At 36.9% G+C, this 21,248-nt stretch overlaps 3 protein-coding genes across 5 annotated transcripts; 1 reads left to right on the top strand and 2 right to left on the bottom strand.

Annotated features, from left to right (window-relative positions):
- Positions 1–1,182: 1,182 nt before the first annotated feature.
- On the top strand, positions 1,183–2,910 carry LOC131000188 (60S acidic ribosomal protein P2A). 2 transcript variants are annotated; one of them, XM_057925970.1, is made up of 4 exons: positions 1,184–1,336; positions 1,461–1,550; positions 2,305–2,534; positions 2,649–2,910. In XM_057925970.1, exons 2-4 carry the CDS (start codon positions 1,463–1,465, stop codon positions 2,673–2,675), a joined length of 345 nt encoding a protein of 114 aa, XP_057781953.1. In that variant the 5' UTR covers positions 1,184–1,336; positions 1,461–1,462; the 3' UTR covers positions 2,676–2,910. The 2 variants fall into 2 exon arrangements, with proteins under 2 accessions (XP_057781952.1, XP_057781953.1); XM_057925969.1 differs by having other exon boundaries at positions 1,183–1,336; positions 2,305–2,910.
- Positions 2,911–4,676: 1,766 nt separating this feature from the next.
- LOC131000185 (peptidyl-prolyl cis-trans isomerase CYP71) lies at positions 4,677–11,885 on the bottom strand. Of its 2 annotated transcripts, XM_057925966.1 has the most exons (13): positions 11,539–11,885; positions 11,293–11,378; positions 10,571–10,659; positions 10,059–10,298; positions 9,833–9,954; positions 8,805–8,880; positions 8,559–8,666; positions 8,298–8,474; positions 7,918–8,135; positions 7,569–7,701; positions 7,084–7,307; positions 5,679–5,832; positions 4,677–5,195 (listed from the first exon to the last, which is right to left on the bottom strand). In XM_057925966.1, the coding sequence occupies exons 1-13, from the start codon at positions 11,682–11,684 to the stop codon at positions 5,115–5,117; spliced, it is 1,854 nt and encodes a 617-aa protein (XP_057781949.1). In that variant the 5' UTR covers positions 11,685–11,885; the 3' UTR covers positions 4,677–5,114. The 2 variants fall into 2 exon arrangements, with proteins under 2 accessions (XP_057781949.1, XP_057781950.1); XM_057925967.1 differs by lacking the exons at positions 10,571–10,659; positions 11,539–11,885 and having other exon boundaries at positions 11,293–11,366.
- A 3,650-nt stretch (positions 11,886–15,535) lies between these two features.
- LOC131000187 (serine/threonine-protein kinase D6PKL1-like) lies at positions 15,536–20,478 on the bottom strand. Its single transcript, XM_057925968.1, has 2 exons — positions 19,789–20,478; positions 15,536–16,379 (listed from the first exon to the last, which is right to left on the bottom strand). Exons 1-2 carry the CDS (start codon positions 20,301–20,303, stop codon positions 15,590–15,592), a joined length of 1,305 nt encoding a protein of 434 aa, XP_057781951.1. The 5' UTR covers positions 20,304–20,478; the 3' UTR covers positions 15,536–15,589.
- Positions 20,479–21,248: the final 770 nt, after the last annotated feature.

Raw genomic sequence — 21,248 nt, 5'->3', positions numbered from 1 at the left:
GTATAGGGTACCCGATACTCGATTTTTTCGGAACGGGTAATCGGGTACCCTATACCCGAACCCTATCTTCCCACCCCTACTTCCAGCTCAAAATTCTACTAGATGGAGGATCTGCTACTTGTCTCGTACTACTTCGTCGCCATCATGCGATTTTATTGCGATATATATTTAGGTAAGTGGTAGGAGAGGAGTTTTGGTTTGGGAGAAGGGTTTCTCTAGATTTTTTTTTATATATATAAGAAAAGATTCCATTAAGAACAAGAAAACGATACGGGAGGTACCAGGATCATAATTACATCAACCATTTCGAAAGTTCACATGACATCCAAGTAGAAAAATTCATATCAATCTCAAGAAAATTGAAAATCTTGTTCCAACTCCACATCCTCGCCTTCACCTCCGTGATCGCGTTCTTGATATCCCAATTTTTGTCTTCCCATCTGCTCTCATTTCGCCATTTCCAGATCAGCCAACAAGTGCAGCTCCACAAGGCTTTTTACATCTTTTCCGACCTCTTCCCCTTTCCGACCTTCACAAGGCTTTCTCTAGATTTTCTATCTCTAATGCATTTTCCCACAAATTGGAGGTCTCTGCAAATACGGACCTTTTTCCGGCGTCGTGTGAGAGGCGAACCCACCTTCTGAGAAATTCATTTTTGTATCAATATTTGTTATTGTGCTTTGTAAGACAATCACTTTTTCTGTGATCGACATAATGCAGTGGAAATATATGATAACATTAATCAAGAAATTATGCTTCATTCCACTATGGAGTTAATTGTTGGTCAATTAACTTCTTTTTTTCTCCTGCTAAAACAAAAACTGAAATAAAAAAATCCCAAAACTCTTCTCCTCAAAATCAATTAGACGAAGTCTGATTGCCGAAATCCCAAGAAAACTCTGGCCGCACTCTGCTAGTGTTATGCATGTTTATTGTTTAAAATTTATTTTAATGAAATTGTTAATTTATTACTATAAATTTAATTTAATCTGGGGGTTATGGAATATAGGATAAAATAGTAAATTTTTTATTATTTTTAATTTTACTTTAAATAGGGGGCTATGAAGAGTAAATTGAATGCTATGAATAGAATCACCCAACTTAAAATTACTAGCAATATATTTCATTTGTAGTCCAATCGAAGGCCCTCCGAAATCAAAGGCCCAAAACGTAAGCCCAATGCACAAACCCAATCAAACTAACCCTAACACCAAACAAACCACGCACGTATATATAAATCAATCTTGTCGTCGACTTCATTTCTGAACTCAAAACCCTAGCTGCAGCTGCACTTTCACTGATCTACGCCTCCCGCGTCCCGCCCTCTAAATCACAAGTAATTCTCAGAATTAGTTTTTCTTCTTTTAGGTTTTGGCCTTGTTTCGTGTTTCAATTTATCTGTATTGCTTTCCTTAGGGATTCCGAAAAGTAATTTTCCACTTGTTTTGTGATTCTGATAGATATGAAGGTTGTAGCAGCTTACTTGTTGGCTGTGTTGGGCGGCAACGCCTCCCCCTCTGCCGATGATATTTCCGATATCCTCTGCTCAGGTAATTTCTACTTTAAGCTTGCATTTATCTTAGGGCTGTTTGGATCTGCACCTAGAGTCCAGGACTTGTTTATATCTACATGTGTTTAGTTTTGAATCGCATTACGATATGTTTATGCCTTTGGTGTGTTAGAGCTTGTTACGGCTTTTTGAAACAGATTAGGTGGATGTTTGCTCATTTTTTTCATTTGTAATTGGGTCAATGTTGAGTGGTAATATTTTGTTTGTTTCACTGAATTCATGGTTGCATTTACATTCATCAAGGTTTTCAGTTGATGCATATTTCAGAATATATACTTATCTACTGGCACTTTTGCCTTAATTGTCGATGAACCATTGTCTTTTGCAAGCAAAGATCAAATCTTGTTATTGATGTCAACCATGATTATTGGTGGGTTTTATTATTACTGTTTCACATATGACTATCTATGTGTGTGAAGTTGTTCATACTGGTGATGGTGTGGTGTGTTATAATTTGACATAGTTCCTGTTTATGAAGAAGCCTTTGAGGTTCTAGAAATTTCAATTCTTATGAGTTCCAGGGATACAAAAATGTTAATTAGCACTTCTAAGTAAAGATGCATCATTGAAGATTTATGTGATTGCATTTTTGAATGACAGTAACTTGAGTTATGTCCTCTTTGGTTATCTTTTCATTTCTTTTTATCTAGGCTGTTTATTGTCAAAGAAGTTTTTTTTTTTTTTTTGGGCCTCAGTGTTGTAGATGTTGTTCTCTAAGACTATTTGTGTTTCAGTTGGAGCTGAGGTCGATCAGGAAAGAGTCGAATTGCTTTTGTCTCAAGTTGCCGGCAAAGATATTACTGAGTTGATTGCTGCTGGAAGGGAGAAATTGGCTTCCGTACCTGCTGGAGGTGGTGCAGTTGCTGTCTCCGCACCTTCTGGTGGAGGTGGTGGTGCTGCACCTGCTGCAGCTGCCGAGGCAAAGAAAGAAGAGAAAGTGGAAGAGAAGGAGGAATCCGATGATGTAAGCTGGCAAAACTTGAATACTTTTCCAACTTTCTTGATGCATATAGTATTCATGTTTGCAATGTTCTGAGAGGTTTACCTCCTGGACTAATAATATCTATTTCTTTTGCAGGATATGGGTTTTGGTCTCTTCGACTAAGAAATTTGCAAAACATTTGCAATGGCAACTGTCTATCTTTGTCGTAGTAGAGAATTCTCTTTTTATGATTTTGACTTAGTTTTTAGTTGGAGAAGAATTTGTTGCTTGAATGAGTCCAGTTGCACAATGAAGATATAATACTCTCAATTTTGAATTTCATGTTGTGTTGGATTAATGTACCTCTACTTCTTGATTAGCTCCTATGTTTTTGCAAGATTGTTTTTCCTTTAGAAAAGTCTTATTTTGATATATGTTAGTTTTGCATTAAAAAAGAAAAGATAGTTCTCATTGGTGAACCTCAGAACTGCAACAGCCCTTACCTTGGAATAATTGATTGAATGGTCAAATGGAATCTTAAACGTGTAGGATTGATTACTTTGTTGCTAATTTTCTCGTTATTTCTTAGTAGTTGTTTTTTTCTAAATAATAAATCAAACTGTTTCTTAGTTTTTATTTTGTTGCGGGGTATTTTTTTGGGGTTTACTGTCAACTCCAATTTGAAACTGATATGGACTTTCCCAAAAGGTTCAAAATCAAAAGCTAACTAGTGTAGTTTACGAAGTATATGAGCCTCCTCTTAATTGATTCGTTGTTTTAATGTAGAACTCTGGAAGCTCAGAAATTTGAAGTAATGTCTAATATTCTATATTGCATTTGCGACTTACCTACATAAATGTAGGCTGGATATGCAAAAAAGTGCTAAGATTTCCCCCAAAATTATGGATGTCACTCGCATTTTAGACCTAGACCATAACATGAACAGAATTGGGGCTCTACTATTAGAGATTATATAAGGGAAATAGAATTAGGGCTCTACTATTAGAGATAATATAAGGGAACCCTTCTAGTGGTAGCCTTTATAGCGTATAGCTCGCTTTACTCACTGTGTGCAAATAGACTCCCAAAGTCTTAAAAATCGCTCAAATACACCCTTTTGACTACCGGAAGTAAAGTTTTACTTCCGTTAGTCAACCTTTTTTTTATTTTTTAATTAAAATATGGGGCTCGCGCCCGTGCGCCGCCGTCGTGGTCCTTCACTCCGCCGTGGGGGGCCGTGTCCTCCTCTCGAACCTCTCGAACCCCACCCCCTACGCCTAGTCTGGAGTCAACTGCTCGCCCGTCAATTCCTCTATCGTGGAGCTCCACTCCCCCGGAATGGGGCTTTTCAGCGAGCTACGAAACATGACCAATCTGCAGACGTTCAGCCTCCACAACAACGCCCTCTCCGGGCCGCTGTCGTCGGACCTCTTCACTTTCCTCACCTCTCTCCGCAATCTCTATTTAAAGCACAATTTCTTCACCAGCCAAGTCCCTGAAACCCTATTTTCTCTCACTTCGCTAGTGCGGGTGAATTTAGCTTGTCCTCTAGGCTGATTTCCCAGGCTTTAGTAATCTGACCCGTTTAGGCACGCTCTACTTGTAAAGGCAAGGGGCGAGGGAAATGGCCAATCGTTGGCTCTACGTCGGAAGAGCAACAGTGGCGGTCGGAGATACGAGAGAAAGGGGGGGGCCGGAGGCGGCGGCGCCTCGCCATCGCCAAGAGGGAGACCGGAGGCGACGCGTTCGTCGATATAGAGTCAGTGGATGGGGACTTGGGTTTAGGTGGAACTTCGAAAGAGAGAGAGGAGATGGAGGCGTGGCTGGCGGCCGTGTCTCTGCCGGAGGCGGCGACGTTGTGCTCGTTGGATTTCGGTGAGTGGTATCACCGACGGCCGCTGCAGCGCGTGGGTCCCACATTTTAATTAAAAAAATTAAAAAAAAAGTTGACTAACAAAAGAAAAACGTCTGTTAGTCAAAAGGGTGTATTTCAACGATTTTTAAGACTTCGGGAGCCTATTTGCACACATAGTGAGTAAGGAGAGCTATACACTATAAGGGCTACCACTATAAGGGTGGATCTGCACCTTTTCCCATAATATAATATAGAATTTTACATTTTCCTAATATAGTTGTCTTTGAGCAAGTATTATGTCGTGTGTCTAGTCTATATGGCACCTAAGATAAATACAAATATATGATACATTCAAAGTCAAAATTTGGTGTTGCACGAAACATTATCTCAACGTTAAACGAGTCAAAACACCCACTGATAATGTACGCTTGCTTCATACTCCAGAAACCGACGATGGAAAAACTGCTATCTATTACACAACACTGTGTTTCTTGCCTCTATAAATCAATTAGCTTTCGCGTTAAGACCAAACTGGTCCTCACCCTTCTGCCTCTACACATGCATAAGCCTCGACAAACTTCTGAAGATAATCCAAGTCTGCATTACTTCTCATAATTGACAGCAGCAATAACACAATCGTCGTACAACCAATGCTTATAGTTACTACTAAGGTTAATGAAGATGAAAAGAGCGATATCTGTAAATATAGAAACATTTGGTAAGAGAAGAGCCTCACACATCTTCATGGATTAGATGATCCAAATGTTTCAGTTCGGGATAGTCACGTTCAAGATTTTCACATCTTGATATGGCTTGTCTGCCTTGTCTGTCTTCACTTTCTCTATACCCTGTTTAAGTCAAAGACTAGTGAGCTTTCAACCAAAATTTTAGAAAACATAACTGAACGAAAAAAAGGAAAGAAATATAAATATTTACATATGTATATATTTATTAAACATCGGATAACAAAATTGCATTGATTCAATTGCACCTTAAAATTATAGTACTCAACAATAATATAACTGTAAAATATGAGAGCTATTAATATAGCATTACCAATTCAAATTTAGGAAAACACAATTTCACGGTATATGCATACCCTTAAATAGCGAAATGGAAACTGAGAGAAATGCTTTCAATCCTCTAAGATGCCATGAGTAGGCCTATTCAATCTATGTATTAACAATTTGAAAGTTTGAAAGTTATCACATCAGCAGGCTTATCTAACTTGATACTCAACATTTTGTTGCACTTACGATGCACATAAGAGTTGCAAAATAGCAGAACTGTTTAAAGAAAGACGAGGTAATATTCTGATAACTTAGTGGTACCTGTACAACATCCATTCCTTTAACCACTCTACCAAAAACAGTGTGTTTGTTGTCCAACCATGGAGTGGCAACAGTGGTAATGAAAAATTGGGAGCCATTGGTGTTCGGCCCAGCATTAGCCATTGAAACCGTGAAGGGCCTGTCATGTCGCAAACTGCAGAAACAATAGCATCTTTATGAACATTGGATATATATTCTTTTTAAACTGGTAGTAGTTATTCAATCCACGGCAAAATACAACAGCAAGGTTTCATCAAACACCAAACCACATTTCCAATTCCACAACCAAGATGACACTATTAGATTTGTCATAGATGCACAACCAACAACCACCTTTTTCAGACCCGTGAAGATTTAGAGAACCTCATTTAGAAATCACGTTGTGGTAGATGGATGGAAGCATATTAGATATAAGCTGGGTTTAAAAAAGCCCAAGGCGCACGAGGCGCAAACATGCCCCGGAGCCTAGGCGCAGGGCTTTAAGCTCAGGCGCGGGCTTTTCGTAGGCGAGGCGCACCTAAAATATAAAAATTCTAATATATTTATCTATAATATATTTTCTACTTAAAATACATACTTAAAACACAAATACATAAAAAATACAAATACTTAATTTAGAACAATAAATAACACCATATAAAAAATATATATATATACATTATGGGTTTATACCTCCATATATTACTTAAGAGGCAAATACTTTGTGTATTTGTGTACAAGTTGCAGCTGGCCCCTTTTTATTAAAAGTTGTGGCTGAATGGGGTAATAAATTAATAATATATGTGGCTAAATGGGTAATAAATTAATAATAAATTACCTCCACTCCATATAGTATTACTTAATGGCATAGTTAAATTTGCGGCTGGGTCCCATCATTTAAAAAGTTGCAGCTGCCTTTTAATTAGGCTGCTTGAACGGGTCCCACAATTTGTACCTAACCCTAATTCTACATAAGGCGGCGCCTTAGTAAAACTGCGCCTAGGCGCGCCTTTCGCGCCTTATTGCGCCTCTGCTGCGCCTCTTGTAGGCTCCAGCGCCTTGCCTAAAAAAACCCCCCCACCCTGCGCCTCGCTTAAGGCGCGCGCCTAGGCGCGCCTAGGCGCGCTTTTTCAAACCCAGGATATAAGCCATAGATGATCAAATGAAGCAGTCAAAAGCATGCTGTAATTCTGTCAAGGATCCAAATATTTAGGCAACTGCAACCAAGGACCTTCAGGTAACAAGTCAATTTGATATTGAATATCAATTGTCAGTACCCATGAGCATGAAAGGTCCACTAAAGCAGATGGACACTAGCAGGTCACTAAGATATCTGCTATTCTCCACAGTTTAAGTAGATCAAAAGCATGACAGATGCTTGTGCAGGTGCAAAGAATATACTAACAGAATCAGAAATCAAGCATACCTTTTATGAAACTCATCTTCAAATTCTCTTCCCCAAATAGATTGTCCACCAGTGCCATCTCCTAGAGGATCTCCTGTCTGAATCATAAATCCTCTGATGACCCGGTGAAAGATCAGATTGTCATAATAGCCATTTCTACAGTGTGTTGTGAAATTTTCCACTGTTCTTGGGCATTCTTCTGGATATAACCGCATGTGGATATCACCCATTGTAGTATGCATGATCTGGAAAACATGGGGTGGATGATTAGCTACTATTCTACATTGATTTTCGGAAAACACAAGAGGAGGTGGAGGGAGAGAAACTAGCTAGCCCAAAGGTAGTTAGAAAGGCCATTTTTAACTATAGGACATTGTATGGGAGAGAAGTCGTAAAAAGAAATAACAAGTGCTATTTAGAAAGGCCCTTCTTAACTGTATGACATTGTCTGGGAGAGAGGTTGTGAAAAGGTACCCAGTTGGGGAACAAAAAGGTACAACACTCACCACATTGTCTGGGAGAGAAGTCGTAACAGCTTTTCCAATTTCTGATGCTGCCAATAGTTCATCAGCAGGTGGTTTTTCATTAAAGACATCTCTTCCCTTGGTAGCATCTTCAGCTTCCTCAGGTTCTCTCCGGCTAAAGAAGCAACAACAATCATTTGTCCAGGTTATAAAAGGAATTCATAAGTATAATATATAGACACAGGTTTTCTACCAACTATTAATATGAATTAGTGTCAGTAATTTACAAAGTAAGAATATCCATAAAAGACCATCAATGAAATAGAAGAGAAAGGTTGTTGATGCCCCTAAAAACATAACACAAAACATGTTAATACACTGTTATTAATACCTGAATAAGTATATCCTATGCTTCTTGAAAGCACAGCACAAGAGGGTAGGATCTATAAATGGATCTTTGCTTTCATTGGCATTTGCAGCAGCAGCAGGGATTTTTCGAGCTTTTTTACTGCTCCTTTCACCTTGATACAAGGCTATTCTTAGGAATCTATCATTGTTCTCTACCTTCCCTAGGATACGGGAAACTCTGTTGGTATGCAGATTTACAACCTATAAAAAACCAAGAGGAATTACCAAATTAGTACCTTATAAAACTGAAAGCACCGTCATAGTTTGTTAATATAGGAATACAGTGATATGAGCATCAGAATATAATCCATGCACAAGCCCAGTGTTAACACTTTCGTGCCAAGAGGACATCTTATATCTTACTTTAATTCCAAGAAGAGTGGCATATATGAGGAAGTTGGAGCTTTCATCAAAAACTGCATTAGGCTGTGGTACATTTTCTGTTTTCTCAATTTCTCTCTCTACAGCCATTCGTCGTCCAAAATCAATAGCCTCAAGCCTGTAAAGAGGGACATCTTTCCTCTGGAGATCTTGTGCAACCTAAAGAAGTAAGATGTAGTTTATATAACTACGTTCAAAGTGGATTTAAGTCGAAATATATAGGGTTAAGTAAATAATCATTACCTCAAGAGATTCATCGTATACACGCCTCAATTTTCCGGTTCTGAACCAAAATACACGTATTCTACGGTCAGGAGATGTGATTGAAAATTGCTTCCCATCTGGACTGACCTAGAAAAGAGTTAGAACAGGCAGTAGAGGTAGTAAATAATGGATAAAAGCAACTAAACTTCATTTGTATATGCAACTCCAATGACAGAAGAAAGACAACACAAAAGATAAACCACAAAAAAATACAAAATATATTACCTCAATAGAAGAAACGGCAGTCTTGGCTTTTACAATTGCGAAAAGGTCTGTATCACTTTTAAGTCTAAAATTCACCCTGCATGTTAATGTATAAACAAAACACTATAACATACAGAATTTCAGAATAACACATTACATACAGAATTTAAATTAAGGCGAAGCGGTGCTGACTTCTTTTTGCTGTGCTGACTTGTTTTAATGGCTTTAATTAGTTAGCCCATATATCATAATATATTAATTAAAAAGGCCATGCAATACAATACTATATTGTAACCCTTAATTAACTAATTAAAAGTGTAAATTAAAAGAGATTTGTTCATGTCCGCCTTGCGCTGCTCTGCAAAGTCAGAAAGGATACACGCTGACAATAGCACTCTCTCACGTAACTAAAAGTATAAATCAAATATTTTGATTATTTTATTTTGATGAACTGGATACATTTTTTTATAATTATTATGATTTTTTTATTTTTTATTTTTGTCTTTGGAGTGAGGCTTACCGAGGCAAAACGCCTCAGTTCCGCCTTAAGCTTTTCACAACATTGGGACCGGTAACTCGCATCTTATTAATACTAACCAATCAAGGATTTTTATATCTACCGCAATAATCCAAGAATCCAATGGAATATATAAAATACAAAAGATAATTAACGAACCAAACTGGATTACAATCCCTTAACTCTTTCTAATCTGTTCAAAATGGCAGTAATCCAAGTATCCAATGGAAGTTTTATATCTACCGCAATAATCCAAGCATCCAATGGAATATATAAAATACAAAAGATAATTAACGAACCAAACTGGAATACAATGCCTTAACTCTTTCGAATCTGTTCAAAATGGCAGTATAGAAGATATAATCTAAACACCAAACAGACTCCAATACACCCACCATAAGGATACAATTGTCTTAAAATGTAACATATAATTTAAGGAACAGGGACAGGATCGAGAGAGAGACAGATAGACAGACAGAATTCCGATATCTGGATACTGAAATCATGCGCATCTCAGACATAGAAAACTTACCCAGTTTCTGGGAACTGAAGCGTAGCAGGACTCCAGTATTCAATGACTCCTTTGTCGTCTGCAGAAATCGCAGTATCGTATTCATGGTTGTACTTCATAGATTTTATCGGTCCAAGGTGTATCTGCTCAACAGATTTAGCACATGATAGTTCGTTCCATAGGCAATCTTATCAACAGCCAATCTCAGCTTCACATTTTATTGTTAAAAAAAGAAAGAGGAAGATACCTCTCTAGATAAAATGGAATCATTTGAGCCCGATCGAGCATCATATATGTGAACAGAGGGAGAGTCACGATCACTAATTGCTAGTTTTGCCTTTACATCCCCTTGTTTGTAAACCCATTCAATGCAACCGGCCACAAAAGGAAGACGTATCATAGCCATCATATCATAGTTAAATACATCATATATTTTCACAGAGCGGTCATTTGAAATTGTACAACAAAGAGCACCATCTACACTAACCTGCCAGACAATAAAGTAATAGGATGATCACTGATATGAACAGATTGGGTTGAAACTAACAAGGCATATCCAATAGGCACAAATGAAGAAAATTATTACAGAAGCTAGAGAACAATGTAGGTGATCAAATTCCAGGTAAGCTGTGCAAATTAGAGTTATATCTTGAAATTGTTACTGTTACTTGGACAAACTACAAAGTAAGTTCGAGACGGAGAAGGAAAACCACCTGATAATAAAAGTCTTAATAAAGCATGACACAAAGTGAAACTCACCGCAAGGCCTTCAATTGGACCAAGATGCGACCTAAAATGTTTAGCAAACTCTATACCAGTGGCTTTTTTCTTCCAAAACTTTATATGGCCTGTAAAAAGACTAATGCTTAGTACAGTGGTGGCAGCCTAATAAATGAAGAGCTACAAAGAAAGGCAAAAGTAGCTTCGTACATATGTTGTTCCCAGTAGGTTTTAGATCATCATCTACAAAACTAACCAAAAAACTACAGTTTTACGCATTTTTAGTACAACAAGAACGGTTGATGGCCAGTTTGAACTTTGCTATACTTAAAAAGAAGTCAGAGTGACCTGATTCGATGACAATTTCAAAATGAAAATATCATTCAAACTCAGATTTTACTGTCCCTATTTTGCTGGAAATGTCTATTTTTTGAAGAAGTCTGGAACAAGCTTCTGTAGGAAACTTCTTTACCAGAAGGCCAGCAGGACCAACTGTCCAACGAGAGGAGATGATTTCTATTTCCCCTTCACTTCTTTCTTTCTCATGAATCAACCGAAGTCCCAAAATTTCAATAACTTACTTTTCAACAGTTTCCATTTAGTAGTTTTCATGAATCAACGGGCATTATTTAAGGAAATGAATTACAAACACTAGCAAAGTCCAAACTAAGTATCCGAACTCAATTAGCAACACAAATTTGCAGCAAAAAAATAACATCTAAGTAACTACAGGGCAGCTAAAATTAAGCTGAATATCATACCATCCGCACTCCCAGTTATGAAAAATTCAGCCGCCGAAACAGCTACATGCGTAACCACATCGCGGTGCATATAACTCTTCTCATACCTGCATTCAATTCAAAAACAAATTATTCCAACATAGTTTTCTTTTGAATAACCACACATTTTCCCCGACACGGCAAAACTCTGTTTCTCCTCAAACCAAAACCCCAAACCCTAAACCCCCACATACGCAAATAATTAACACGACGCAGGCATGGACATACATGTTGGCGGAGGGGAGCGAATCGAGATAGGCCTGTTCGAACTGCAGAGGGCGTTTGGGTCGGGCGCGAGGCGCCGGGCCGGGCCCAACCATGGGCTCTTCCTCAGCGGCGGCGGAGTCACCGTTGTCATTCTGAGCGGCTTCCATTCTCTTCTCTTCGAGATTACTAGCAACGGAGTTGGATTCGAATTCGTCCGCGCTACAAAGGTTTAATCTTTTAGGCAAAATATGTGGATTTCTTCAAGATTTAATTTGGGTTATAGAATTTCACTACTACGCTAGTGTTGAGGGACAATTTTTTGGGGGTTTGGAATACTAATCTTTTTGTACATTTGAAATTGTGTATATATATAAAAATACCCACCCCCATAATATGTCTATGAAAATTACCCACCCCCTAGTAAGGGGGTGAGTATTTTTCATATACATATTATGGGGGTGGGTACTTTTAATTCCACCCCTTTGAAATTTAGTTAGTACTTAGTTAGTACTATTAAGATCGTTCGAGTAGTATTTTCGTGTCATTTTAGGATGTCTCAATTTTTATATTTTTACATTTTATCATGAACTCTTTTTTTCACTCATAATACAATTAACTACATTCTAAGTGGAAACATTTATCTCTTTACAATACATTTAATTATTTTATTAAAATAATTTATTCATCTATGTTTGAACTTTGTAGAATCACAAAAAAAATACCCAAAGAAAACTGAAAATAAGGGTCAAACAATATGAAACCGACAATCTTTAACCGACCCCTCAAGTACCTCCGTTCAGCTTATTACAGTTCCAATTTTGGAATCGTGGCCTAGCAATTTTCACTCGTTAACAACTCTGTGTTGTACTTCTTCCGTCCCATTTAATATGGTTTAAAAGTCACTTTAATGACCCAATTTCAAAATAGAAAAAAGTTTGTGGCTTAACATTATGTTGAGTTGGTGGTGCCATCTATTTCATTCATAATCAAGTCATTTTTAATATACGTGTCAAAATATAAGAAATCGTATTGAATGAGACAGAGGAAGTATATCATTTTAAAAATTATAGTTTTTTTTCTTTAATTATATTAAAAGGCAAAATGCTCGTAACATTTATATATAGATCGAAATTAATTTATATTCATTGTAAATGTAACATGATTACATTGAGAGTTTTTTATCTGAAATAAACAGCATTAAGAACATGTCCAAACGAAATATTAAAATTAAAAAGAGAATAAGCGATGGAGTCGCCACAGAAACTGGAGTGTGTGGTCTATTGGGATTCTTACAAGGCTGCCACGCCAACCTACTCAACAGAGGCAATCATAGAGTTGAAACTTGGGAAGAAAGTCTGGAAGCCGTCAAAGCACGGATGGTACAAGGTGAACGTTGATGCCCTTTTTGACGGAGAGAAGAGTAAGTTGGCATAAGGATTATTATTCGGGATGAGAGAGGAAATATTAGAGTAGCCTGCTCTAAACTCATGAACCTGCCCTCAAACTCTTTAATGGTTGTGGTGCACATGATTATGGCTAGTATTGAGCATGAGATCTGGCCGGTGGAAGTGTTCACTGATTCGATGTTCGCGGCACGCGTCATGGCCAACCCTAATGAGGACAACCTACTACTCCCGGACGATGTGAATGAGATTCTTTATGGCGTACGAGAGTGCATGCTTAGAGGTGTTTTTCATATTTTTAGATCGGTTAATCAAATCGCCCATTATTTAGCTCAATTTGCTAGGAATATAGAGCAGCCTATGGTGTGAACTTTAGTATTGCCGAAATGGCTTACCGACGTTGTTGACCATGATATATCATAAATAAAGTTCTTCTTCCACCTAAAAATAAAATAAAAATTAAAGCATCAAAACAAAGAAATGAAGAAGGAAATAAAAGCAGAACAAAATAAAAAGAGAAAAATTCGGACCACGGAATTTAGTGATAATGATGGGCCGGTCATCATGGGCCCTCAGGCCCAATAATGTGACACACGGTGCCCAAAAGTCCAAGAAGAGAATAACATTTCCATCAGTGTGTCATGTCTTTGTAAGTATAGAAGATATCCATATATTTTAATTGCTATTAATACGCTTTGGTCATTTTATAAAATGTCAATATGCATGTACAAAATATTTAATGTTAGTTTTATTATATTACTCTATAGCGACATATCTAGTACTGTGGATATGAAAAGTAATGGTTGATCTTATTTTTAGGTACATATCTTTTGTTATTAATATGGTGAACTTGATGAGGACGATGGTTTTTAGCTGGACGCCTCGCGAAGAAAACGATATTGCTGATGGGCTTGCTAAGTTTGCTTTAGTTAATTTTTCGTCTTTTACTTCTTCTGGGGTGCTTCCCTTTGCGTTGAACAATGTTTTGCTTGAGTAATGGCTATTTTTATTTTCCCCTCAAAAAAAATATGGTTTAGATACTTTAATAATTTTTTTTTTGTTTTCGAAAATAATGGTTGATTTTATTTTGTTTAAAGACGAAACGGGGATTGCTCTTGACATCTCATTAATTATACATAGATGACGTATCATGGTTTGGTGTATTGATGGGATTTACTAAAAGAAATCTGAAATCGAACAGAAATGGCATTTTTAAGTACAAAATGTACAAGCAAATTTCTTTATTAAAAATTTTCATATTTTATATACAATACAAAGTCGAATGATCTAATCTTTGAATATTCAGAATATGTAAACTTGTTTGCTGTATATACCTATAGAAACTCTTGAAGAATAAACAAACAACCACACAAAAATTTTAGTGGATTTCCGATGTAATGGTTGTCGCATCAAATATTGTTTAGATGCATTTTGTCGACATATGATAGACATTAATACAGGCATTGACTTAGATCAAATAAACTAAGCTGTCACGCCTTATAAAATATAAATATAAATAAAATAGAAAACGAAGTTTCCTCTGTCCCCCTATAATTGCAATAAAGCATGGGCTATCAAACAAACGAGTGTTTTTTAATTTTTGCGGTTAATTTGTTGTGAGCAATTTTTGGGTCCTTTTCAATGTTGGCGCCACATGTATTTCAAACAAACATTCGTGAAAGCTACCCTTTTATATCCATTTTGCAGCCTAATATTCCTCATTCCAAATCACAATTTCTCATCAACATTCTAGAATATATATGGGCAGATATGAGATTATCTTGATCTATATTTGTGGAAAATATTTTTGATTTGAATTACACATTTTATGAAAATTATTCAAAAGTAAAATCATGAAAAGATTTACGAGTTGGAAGATTCATTAATACATTCTAGGTGATAATTAGTTAATCAGAAAACTAATATCATTATAAACTTTTTGTGAAGTATTTTATTTTAAATAATCGTGGAGGATGAGGTATTGGAATCGCATTAAATGTATAAAACCAAGAATAATATTAATATAAAGTAAACTTAAATGCGAGAGGTACTCATGTAAAGTGACTATTACATGACTCATAATAATAATATCCCATAGTATATGTCGACGTAACCACTCCTATCAATATAGCCACAATTATTCATGAAAATAGTCCGCCAAAAAAATGATAAAATTAATGAGGCAGAGCCGAAAATTACATAATTTTGTCTACAAATTAAATTTTTTCTAAAATTAATTAGGAGAGCAACCACTCCGGCAGCCGCCCCTGACAAGATTAGTGCACAAGTGGCTCAATGAGATGGGAAAATTCGTAAGAATGTTTCACAAGTTAGACATTTACGTAAAATGTCATTGTCTTACAAAAATAAAGTTAATGTTAAGTCTAAGTCACAAAAACTATAAACAACATGTTTAGTTAATGTTAAAAAATATACTTTATCATTCTCCCAAATTATGACATTTTTTGTAAACGCTAGTTCTAAAACTAATAAAATTATCATATTTTTTTATGGACGAATAGAATAAAAATATATATAGTCAAATATTGACCGCCAAGTAGTACAACAATTTATGCACGATAAATTGATTTTATAGCAAAAAAAAATTGCAATAGTTTCTACAATAATTAATTAGCTAGATTGAATTCATATTGCAAAATATCTTTGTGCTAGTAATAGTCGACAATGTTGTCTTGATTAGTTACAACATCTCTCTTAAATGGAGGAGGAATAAAAGGTGGAGATGCACATCTCAATAGCGCCCAATTGACTCCATGGAAGAATGGGTGCTTCTTGATGGCCGACGCGCCCATGGTCGAACCCATACGTCGGGCCGGGTCCTTCACAAGCAACTGTGACATCAAGTCCTTGGCCGCGCTAGGTATGGCCGGCTCCTTAGGGAACTCGAGCGCCCGAGCCATAATATTCGCTAGGGTTATTTCATGGTCCATTCCACGAAAAGGCGTCACTCCATAGAATAACTCATAAATGAATATCCCCATCGTCCACCAATCTACCGCGCTACCATGCCCTTCCCCAGAGACTATCTCCGGGGCCAAGTACTCGTGGGTCCCGACAAATGACATCGAACGGATATCTATCGGCTCGGCCACAAAAGAGGGTCCAGAGTGGCGGTCCGGCTTCTTCTTACGCTTGCGCCTAGGGTTAAAGCACGACACGGACGGAACTATGCAATTTGGAAGGATGCAAGAGGCGGAGCGGAAGGGCAGAGCATCGATAGCGTACTCGCTCGAAGACGGTGCATTTGGCTGATTGTGGCTTGATATTATTTGAGCAGGGGTGGACGTAGAGTCATCACACATCAAAGAGAGATCGAAATCAGTCAGCATTATATGACCGTCTGATCGTACCAATACGTTCTCCGGCTTAAGATCGCGATATACAATTCCCATCATGTGAATGTACTCCAAAGCTGCCACAACTTCAGATGCATAAAACCTGATTAAATGACATGGCATCAAGACATTGATCATCAAGAATTAAAGAACTACAACCAAAGATTGAAAACATCTTTACTTTAACTAAAAATATTAGAACACTATTATTGATTATTAATAGTTGTCGCAGTTTAGCAGTCAATGCTCGAAATCTAGAAGACAAGGCTGTCCTAACAATGTTACACAAGATTAGGGGTGAGCAAAATATCCGAAATCCGAATATCCGATCCGAACCAAACCGAATTTTAAAATTTGGTTCGGATTTTTCGGATTTTCGGATCGGATCGGATTGAAGTTTAAGCAAATTTCGGATTTTCGGATCGGATCGGATTGGCACCTTAAAAATCCGAAAAAATCCGAAATCCGAATTATATTTATAATATAATTAATATTATAATATTATAAATAAATATATATAATTATTAGTTTTTAAATAGTTAAATATTTCTAAATTCTAACCTTATACTCCCATTTTGGTTGATTATAATTAATGGCTTGTTAATTATGACCTTAATTTGATTGTAATTATCTAATATGTTAGGTTGACATCTATTTCGGATTTTTCGGATTTTTTCGGTTTTCGGATTTTTTTTTGACATTTCGAATTTTTTCACATTTCGGATTTTTTGGTTCGGATCGGATTTTATCCGAAATTTTTCGGATTTTCGGATTCGAATTTTCGGATAATACGGTTCGGATCGGATTGAATTTTAGGAAAATTTCGGATTTTCGGATCGGATCGGATCAGGCAAAAATCCGATCCGAAATCCGAATGCTCACCCCTACACAAGATCGTTAAAAAATTGAGGATAAATGGATATGAAACTATATCTCAACTCAATCATGTCTTAAATCATATGAGGAATGGGCCAATGACTAGACCCCACCCCCACACAAAACTTAGCTTTTAGTAATTCCCATGCAACAGAGAAAAAAAAAAAGATAAAGGAGCTTTTGTGAGTTCCTTTGCCCATTTCTCTAAATTTTCAACATTTCGTACTGCTATTGTTCAGTTTTTGTTGTCTTTTTATGACTGCTTTCAAGAAACGGTAAATTTGAATATGGAAAATATCGTGGTAATAGTACTCTGTCCAAAAATGAAACGATAATAAAACTGGTATGCACCAAAATACTTTGAAACCAACCTTTTTCATGAAAAAAAAAGGAAAAGATAATACATGTCAAAACGACAAAATACAAAATTAATTTATCTTTGTTATGTGGTATGGATGGACTGGCCAAAAGATTAGATTTGGATTTGGTAATTTAACTTGAATTACTTTATCACCCATCATCTTATAGCTCATCTCAGCAATCAACAATCAACATCATCAACGCATAATGTCGAATATCCAATCATGTAGGGGCCACACAGTAATTTTTCTAAACCTATGGGGTATCCAGATAATTACTCCCTCCGTCCCGCGAGTCTTGACACGTTTGGGTTCGGCACGGGAATTAAGGAGTTGTAGATTAGTGTTTTAAGTGTGTAATTAATAAAGTATAAAATTGATAAAATAGTAGAGAGAAGGTAATAAAGGTGATAAAGTAGGAGAAAGAATATAATAAAGGTGATAAAGTAGGAGAGAAGGTAATAATTATTGCCAAAAAAGGAAACGTGTCAAGATTCGTGGGACGGCCCAAAAAGGAAAACGTGTCAAGACTCGTGGAACGGAGGGAGTATATAAAAAAAAAATTCCAAGAAAGGAAGGAAACGGATAATACGGAATCCCCTAAATTCCGCAAGAGTTAAGCCAAACACATTTCACTCGATTTTGTGGCATTTTCCCCTCTTTTCAAGGATCCTACATACATATATAGACAAAATAGAAAATTCTCCCCCAAAAAATCCTCTTTTACCACAATATTATTGCCTTGGTCAAATGCAATCTCATTCAATTGTGCTAATCTAAAATTTAATAATAAAAAATTATCATATTCAATACTATGCTTCGTTTATGTTTGAATCCGAATTTTCGACCAATCACATATATTCTTTTGCGGTGTATTGAAGTATAATAATACTAATAGTCCTTACTAAATAGACTAACAATTGACATACTTAGGAAAATAAAGGTAAAGTACTATTCAAATAAGTAGCATTAATTCACGAATTATTAAAAATAAATAAATTCACGGACCACGTGAGTTGGCTGCAAGTTAATAGGTCAACCATAATAAGTAAATATTCCAACTAAAGTGATTGATAATCAGTAAATAGTGTCTTAACTACAATAGTCTCTTTGAGCTGGCGATTCACTTTATATAGGATAAAAGATTATTGGTCTAGATCCAGAAATTAAATTATCATCATAAAGCATTTATAATTATAACCAAAACGTACTTACACAAACCACGTACGACTCCCTCAAGAAAACACTTCAAATTAACTAATACAGCTAATCAGTACTCCCTCCATCCCACGAAGCATGACACAGTTTCCTTTTCGATTTGTCCCACGAAGCATGACACATTTTTAAAAATGACAAAAAATTTATCATTTATTCACATTTTCATTTTTTCACCTACCACACTTAACACACAAAATAACAATTTATTAATTCACGTGCCGAAAAGAACTGTGTCATGCTTCGTATAGTTTATTTATGGGACGGAGGGAGTAACTACTATAGTTCATTTTAATTAACTAATTGACTCTCCTAATTGTTTATTTAGGGGGTGATTATGAATTTTGACGATGCTTTCCATCACGTGAGATAATAATTACTCGTCAGCTATCACCATTTCACCGTGCAGAGTTTATCTCTCTACAGTAGAATTCTGTTTTCTCTCACTAAAACCGGACAGTGAGTTACCCACAGTCCTGGGTCCCACCACCTACGTAACGCTACCTCTTCTGTTCTGCCTGCTGAGGGCCCCACTTCATCGTATGTAATAATCCAACAGTATGTTATACGGTATACTTTTATAAAACCCTCCTTCACTTTTCCCTTTAAAAATAATTTCCTTACATTTTTGGACTATAATGAATTTTTTTTTTTGAGGGGGCACTATAATGAATTAAGTAACAAATAATGTTAAACTAATAAATTTATCCATCCCCATGGTCGAAGAAGTGCGTGATTATTTATATTTCTTTTTGTAAGTGCAAGTAATTTTATTTTATTTCGAAAAGTTAAAAAAATATTGCTAAAACAACTAAATATGATGGTGATTTCACTAATGATATGTGCGGGAGGCGTGAGGATTGTCTTCAGAGAATGTATGATTTCGTATTCAAAAACGACACACATTTTGGTACATGCTAGTACATCAGAAAATGCAGAGTGCATCGATTATAATTAAATAGAAATTGTAATTATTAAATTTGAACTAATTGAACCCTAATTAGAGCGGAAGCGTTGTGCATGCAAGTGCGAGACGGCGGAGATGGTGGTGGAAAATGGTACCTGACGGCGGAGTCGGGGAAGCGTTTGTAGGGCTGGCGCTGGCGGAGGACGTGGAGGTCGCCGCCGGGGCAGAACTCGGTGAGCAGACAGGACCATTTAGGCGAGTCGATGGCGGCGTAGAGAGTGGGCAGGAAGGGGTGGTCGAGCATCTCGAGAATGTCCCTTTCAGTCGTCGCCCTCCCTTCCTTGTTGCGGCTGGCCAGCTCCTTCTTGTCCATCACCTTCGCCGCGAACAGCGCCGGCGCCTTGCCGGGGAGGGGCGACTTGAGCTCGGCCAGGTAGACGGAGCCGATGTCGCCGGCGCCGACGCGGTGGAGGAATCGGAGATCGGAGAGGGAGACGGAGGGGAAGCGGCGCGCGGAGTCCGAGCCGGAGGGGTAGGGTTTGGAATTGGGGGCGGAGGAGGAGGATGTCCAGTCCGAGCTGGAGCTGGTGGACCGGTGGATGTCGGTGGCGGCCGTCGTCGTCGTCGAGTTGAAGCTCATGCTGTCTAGGTCGTTCGCTATGTCGTCCATTGCGCACTTCTCTCACCGCCGCGCGCGTGTGCGTGTGTGTGTGTGTGAGAGAGAGAGAGAGAGAGAGAGAGGATTAATTTGAAGAGACGGATTGGGAGATGAAGATTTTATTGGGGAAGAATTTGCAGAGGAGAGTTGATTATTGACGATTCAGTACAAGTGTAGAATGTAGGACGGTGGATTGGGCCCGAGATATATGGAATTTATTTACTAATTTTTTGTTCTCTTAAATAAATTATTTTACTACTAATTTCTTGCGATTATTACATATAGTTTTATTTGGGCAATAAATATGGTGTCTTTGTCGAGTTTTTGGGATAATATAGATAAACCTTATGACTATTTAGATTAATTGTAATGGACATTCGAAACTATCGATTGGACTAAATTAATTAACTCAATTTCACGACTAAATTAATAATAATAAAAAAAAAACTTTAATACTTTTGTTTTGTTTTATCAATTGATGAGAGTCATTAATTCGTACCATAATGGTAACAACTAACAAGACTTCGATTTTCGCAACAGAGATGCACTATTTTGTTTTTTTTCTCATAATGGGTACTTGTATATTTAGTGAGTATAAAAAAAATTAGATAAGTTAAACCTAATACCCACAAAGTTAATTTAATTAGATCGTGACAACATCGGTTAAGTATTTTATTATTCTTTTTGATGATTATAATTAATAAATTCAAAACATATATGGTGTAAGGACTTGGTTGATCAAATCATCTGAAAAAGTTATGGATACAAATTATATAGAAATATGACCTATATATATTTATATAATAGATAAATTTAATTTATCACAACACTGAGTATATAGAATTGAACATCTTATTAGATACAATGGAAATAAATTTCAAATGGAAGAAAACATTATAAGAAGGGGTTTTGGCAAATAAAATCACGAACTATTACGAATTTGTAATTTTAACGTGA

This window comes from Salvia miltiorrhiza, chromosome 8, assembly GCF_028751815.1.
Source record: "Salvia miltiorrhiza cultivar Shanhuang (shh) chromosome 8, IMPLAD_Smil_shh, whole genome shotgun sequence".
Lineage (NCBI taxonomy): Eukaryota > Viridiplantae > Streptophyta > Magnoliopsida > Lamiales > Lamiaceae > Salvia > Salvia miltiorrhiza.
This window is presented reverse-complemented; position numbering and strand designations above follow the sequence as displayed.

Bases quoted from the DNA above. Each gene is read 5' to 3' on its own strand.
- LOC131000188 (XM_057925969.1), top strand. From the start codon at position 1,463: ATGAAGGTTGTAGCAGCTTACTTGTTGGCTGTGTTGGGCGGCAACGCC. The intron at 1,551-2,304 runs GTAATTTCTACT...TTTGTGTTTCAG, and splicing joins TTCCGATATCCTCTGCTCAG to TTGGAGCTGAGGTCGATCAG.
- LOC131000187 (XM_057925968.1), bottom strand. From the start codon at position 20,303: ATGGACGACATAGCGAACGACCTAGACAGCATGAGCTTCAACTCGACG. The intron at 16,380-19,788 runs GTACCATTTTCC...TCATTTAATCAG, and splicing joins TTCCCCGACTCCGCCGTCAG to GTTTTATGCATCTGAAGTTG.
- LOC131000185 (XM_057925966.1), bottom strand. From the start codon at position 11,684: ATGGAAGCCGCTCAGAATGACAACGGTGACTCCGCCGCCGCTGAGGAA. The intron at 10,299-10,570 runs GTGAGTTTCACT...ATTGTCTGGCAG, and splicing joins GTCCAATTGAAGGCCTTGCG to GTTAGTGTAGATGGTGCTCT. The intron at 9,955-10,058 runs GTATCTTCCTCT...TCTGTTGAGCAG, and splicing joins ATTCCATTTTATCTAGAGAG to ATACACCTTGGACCGATAAA.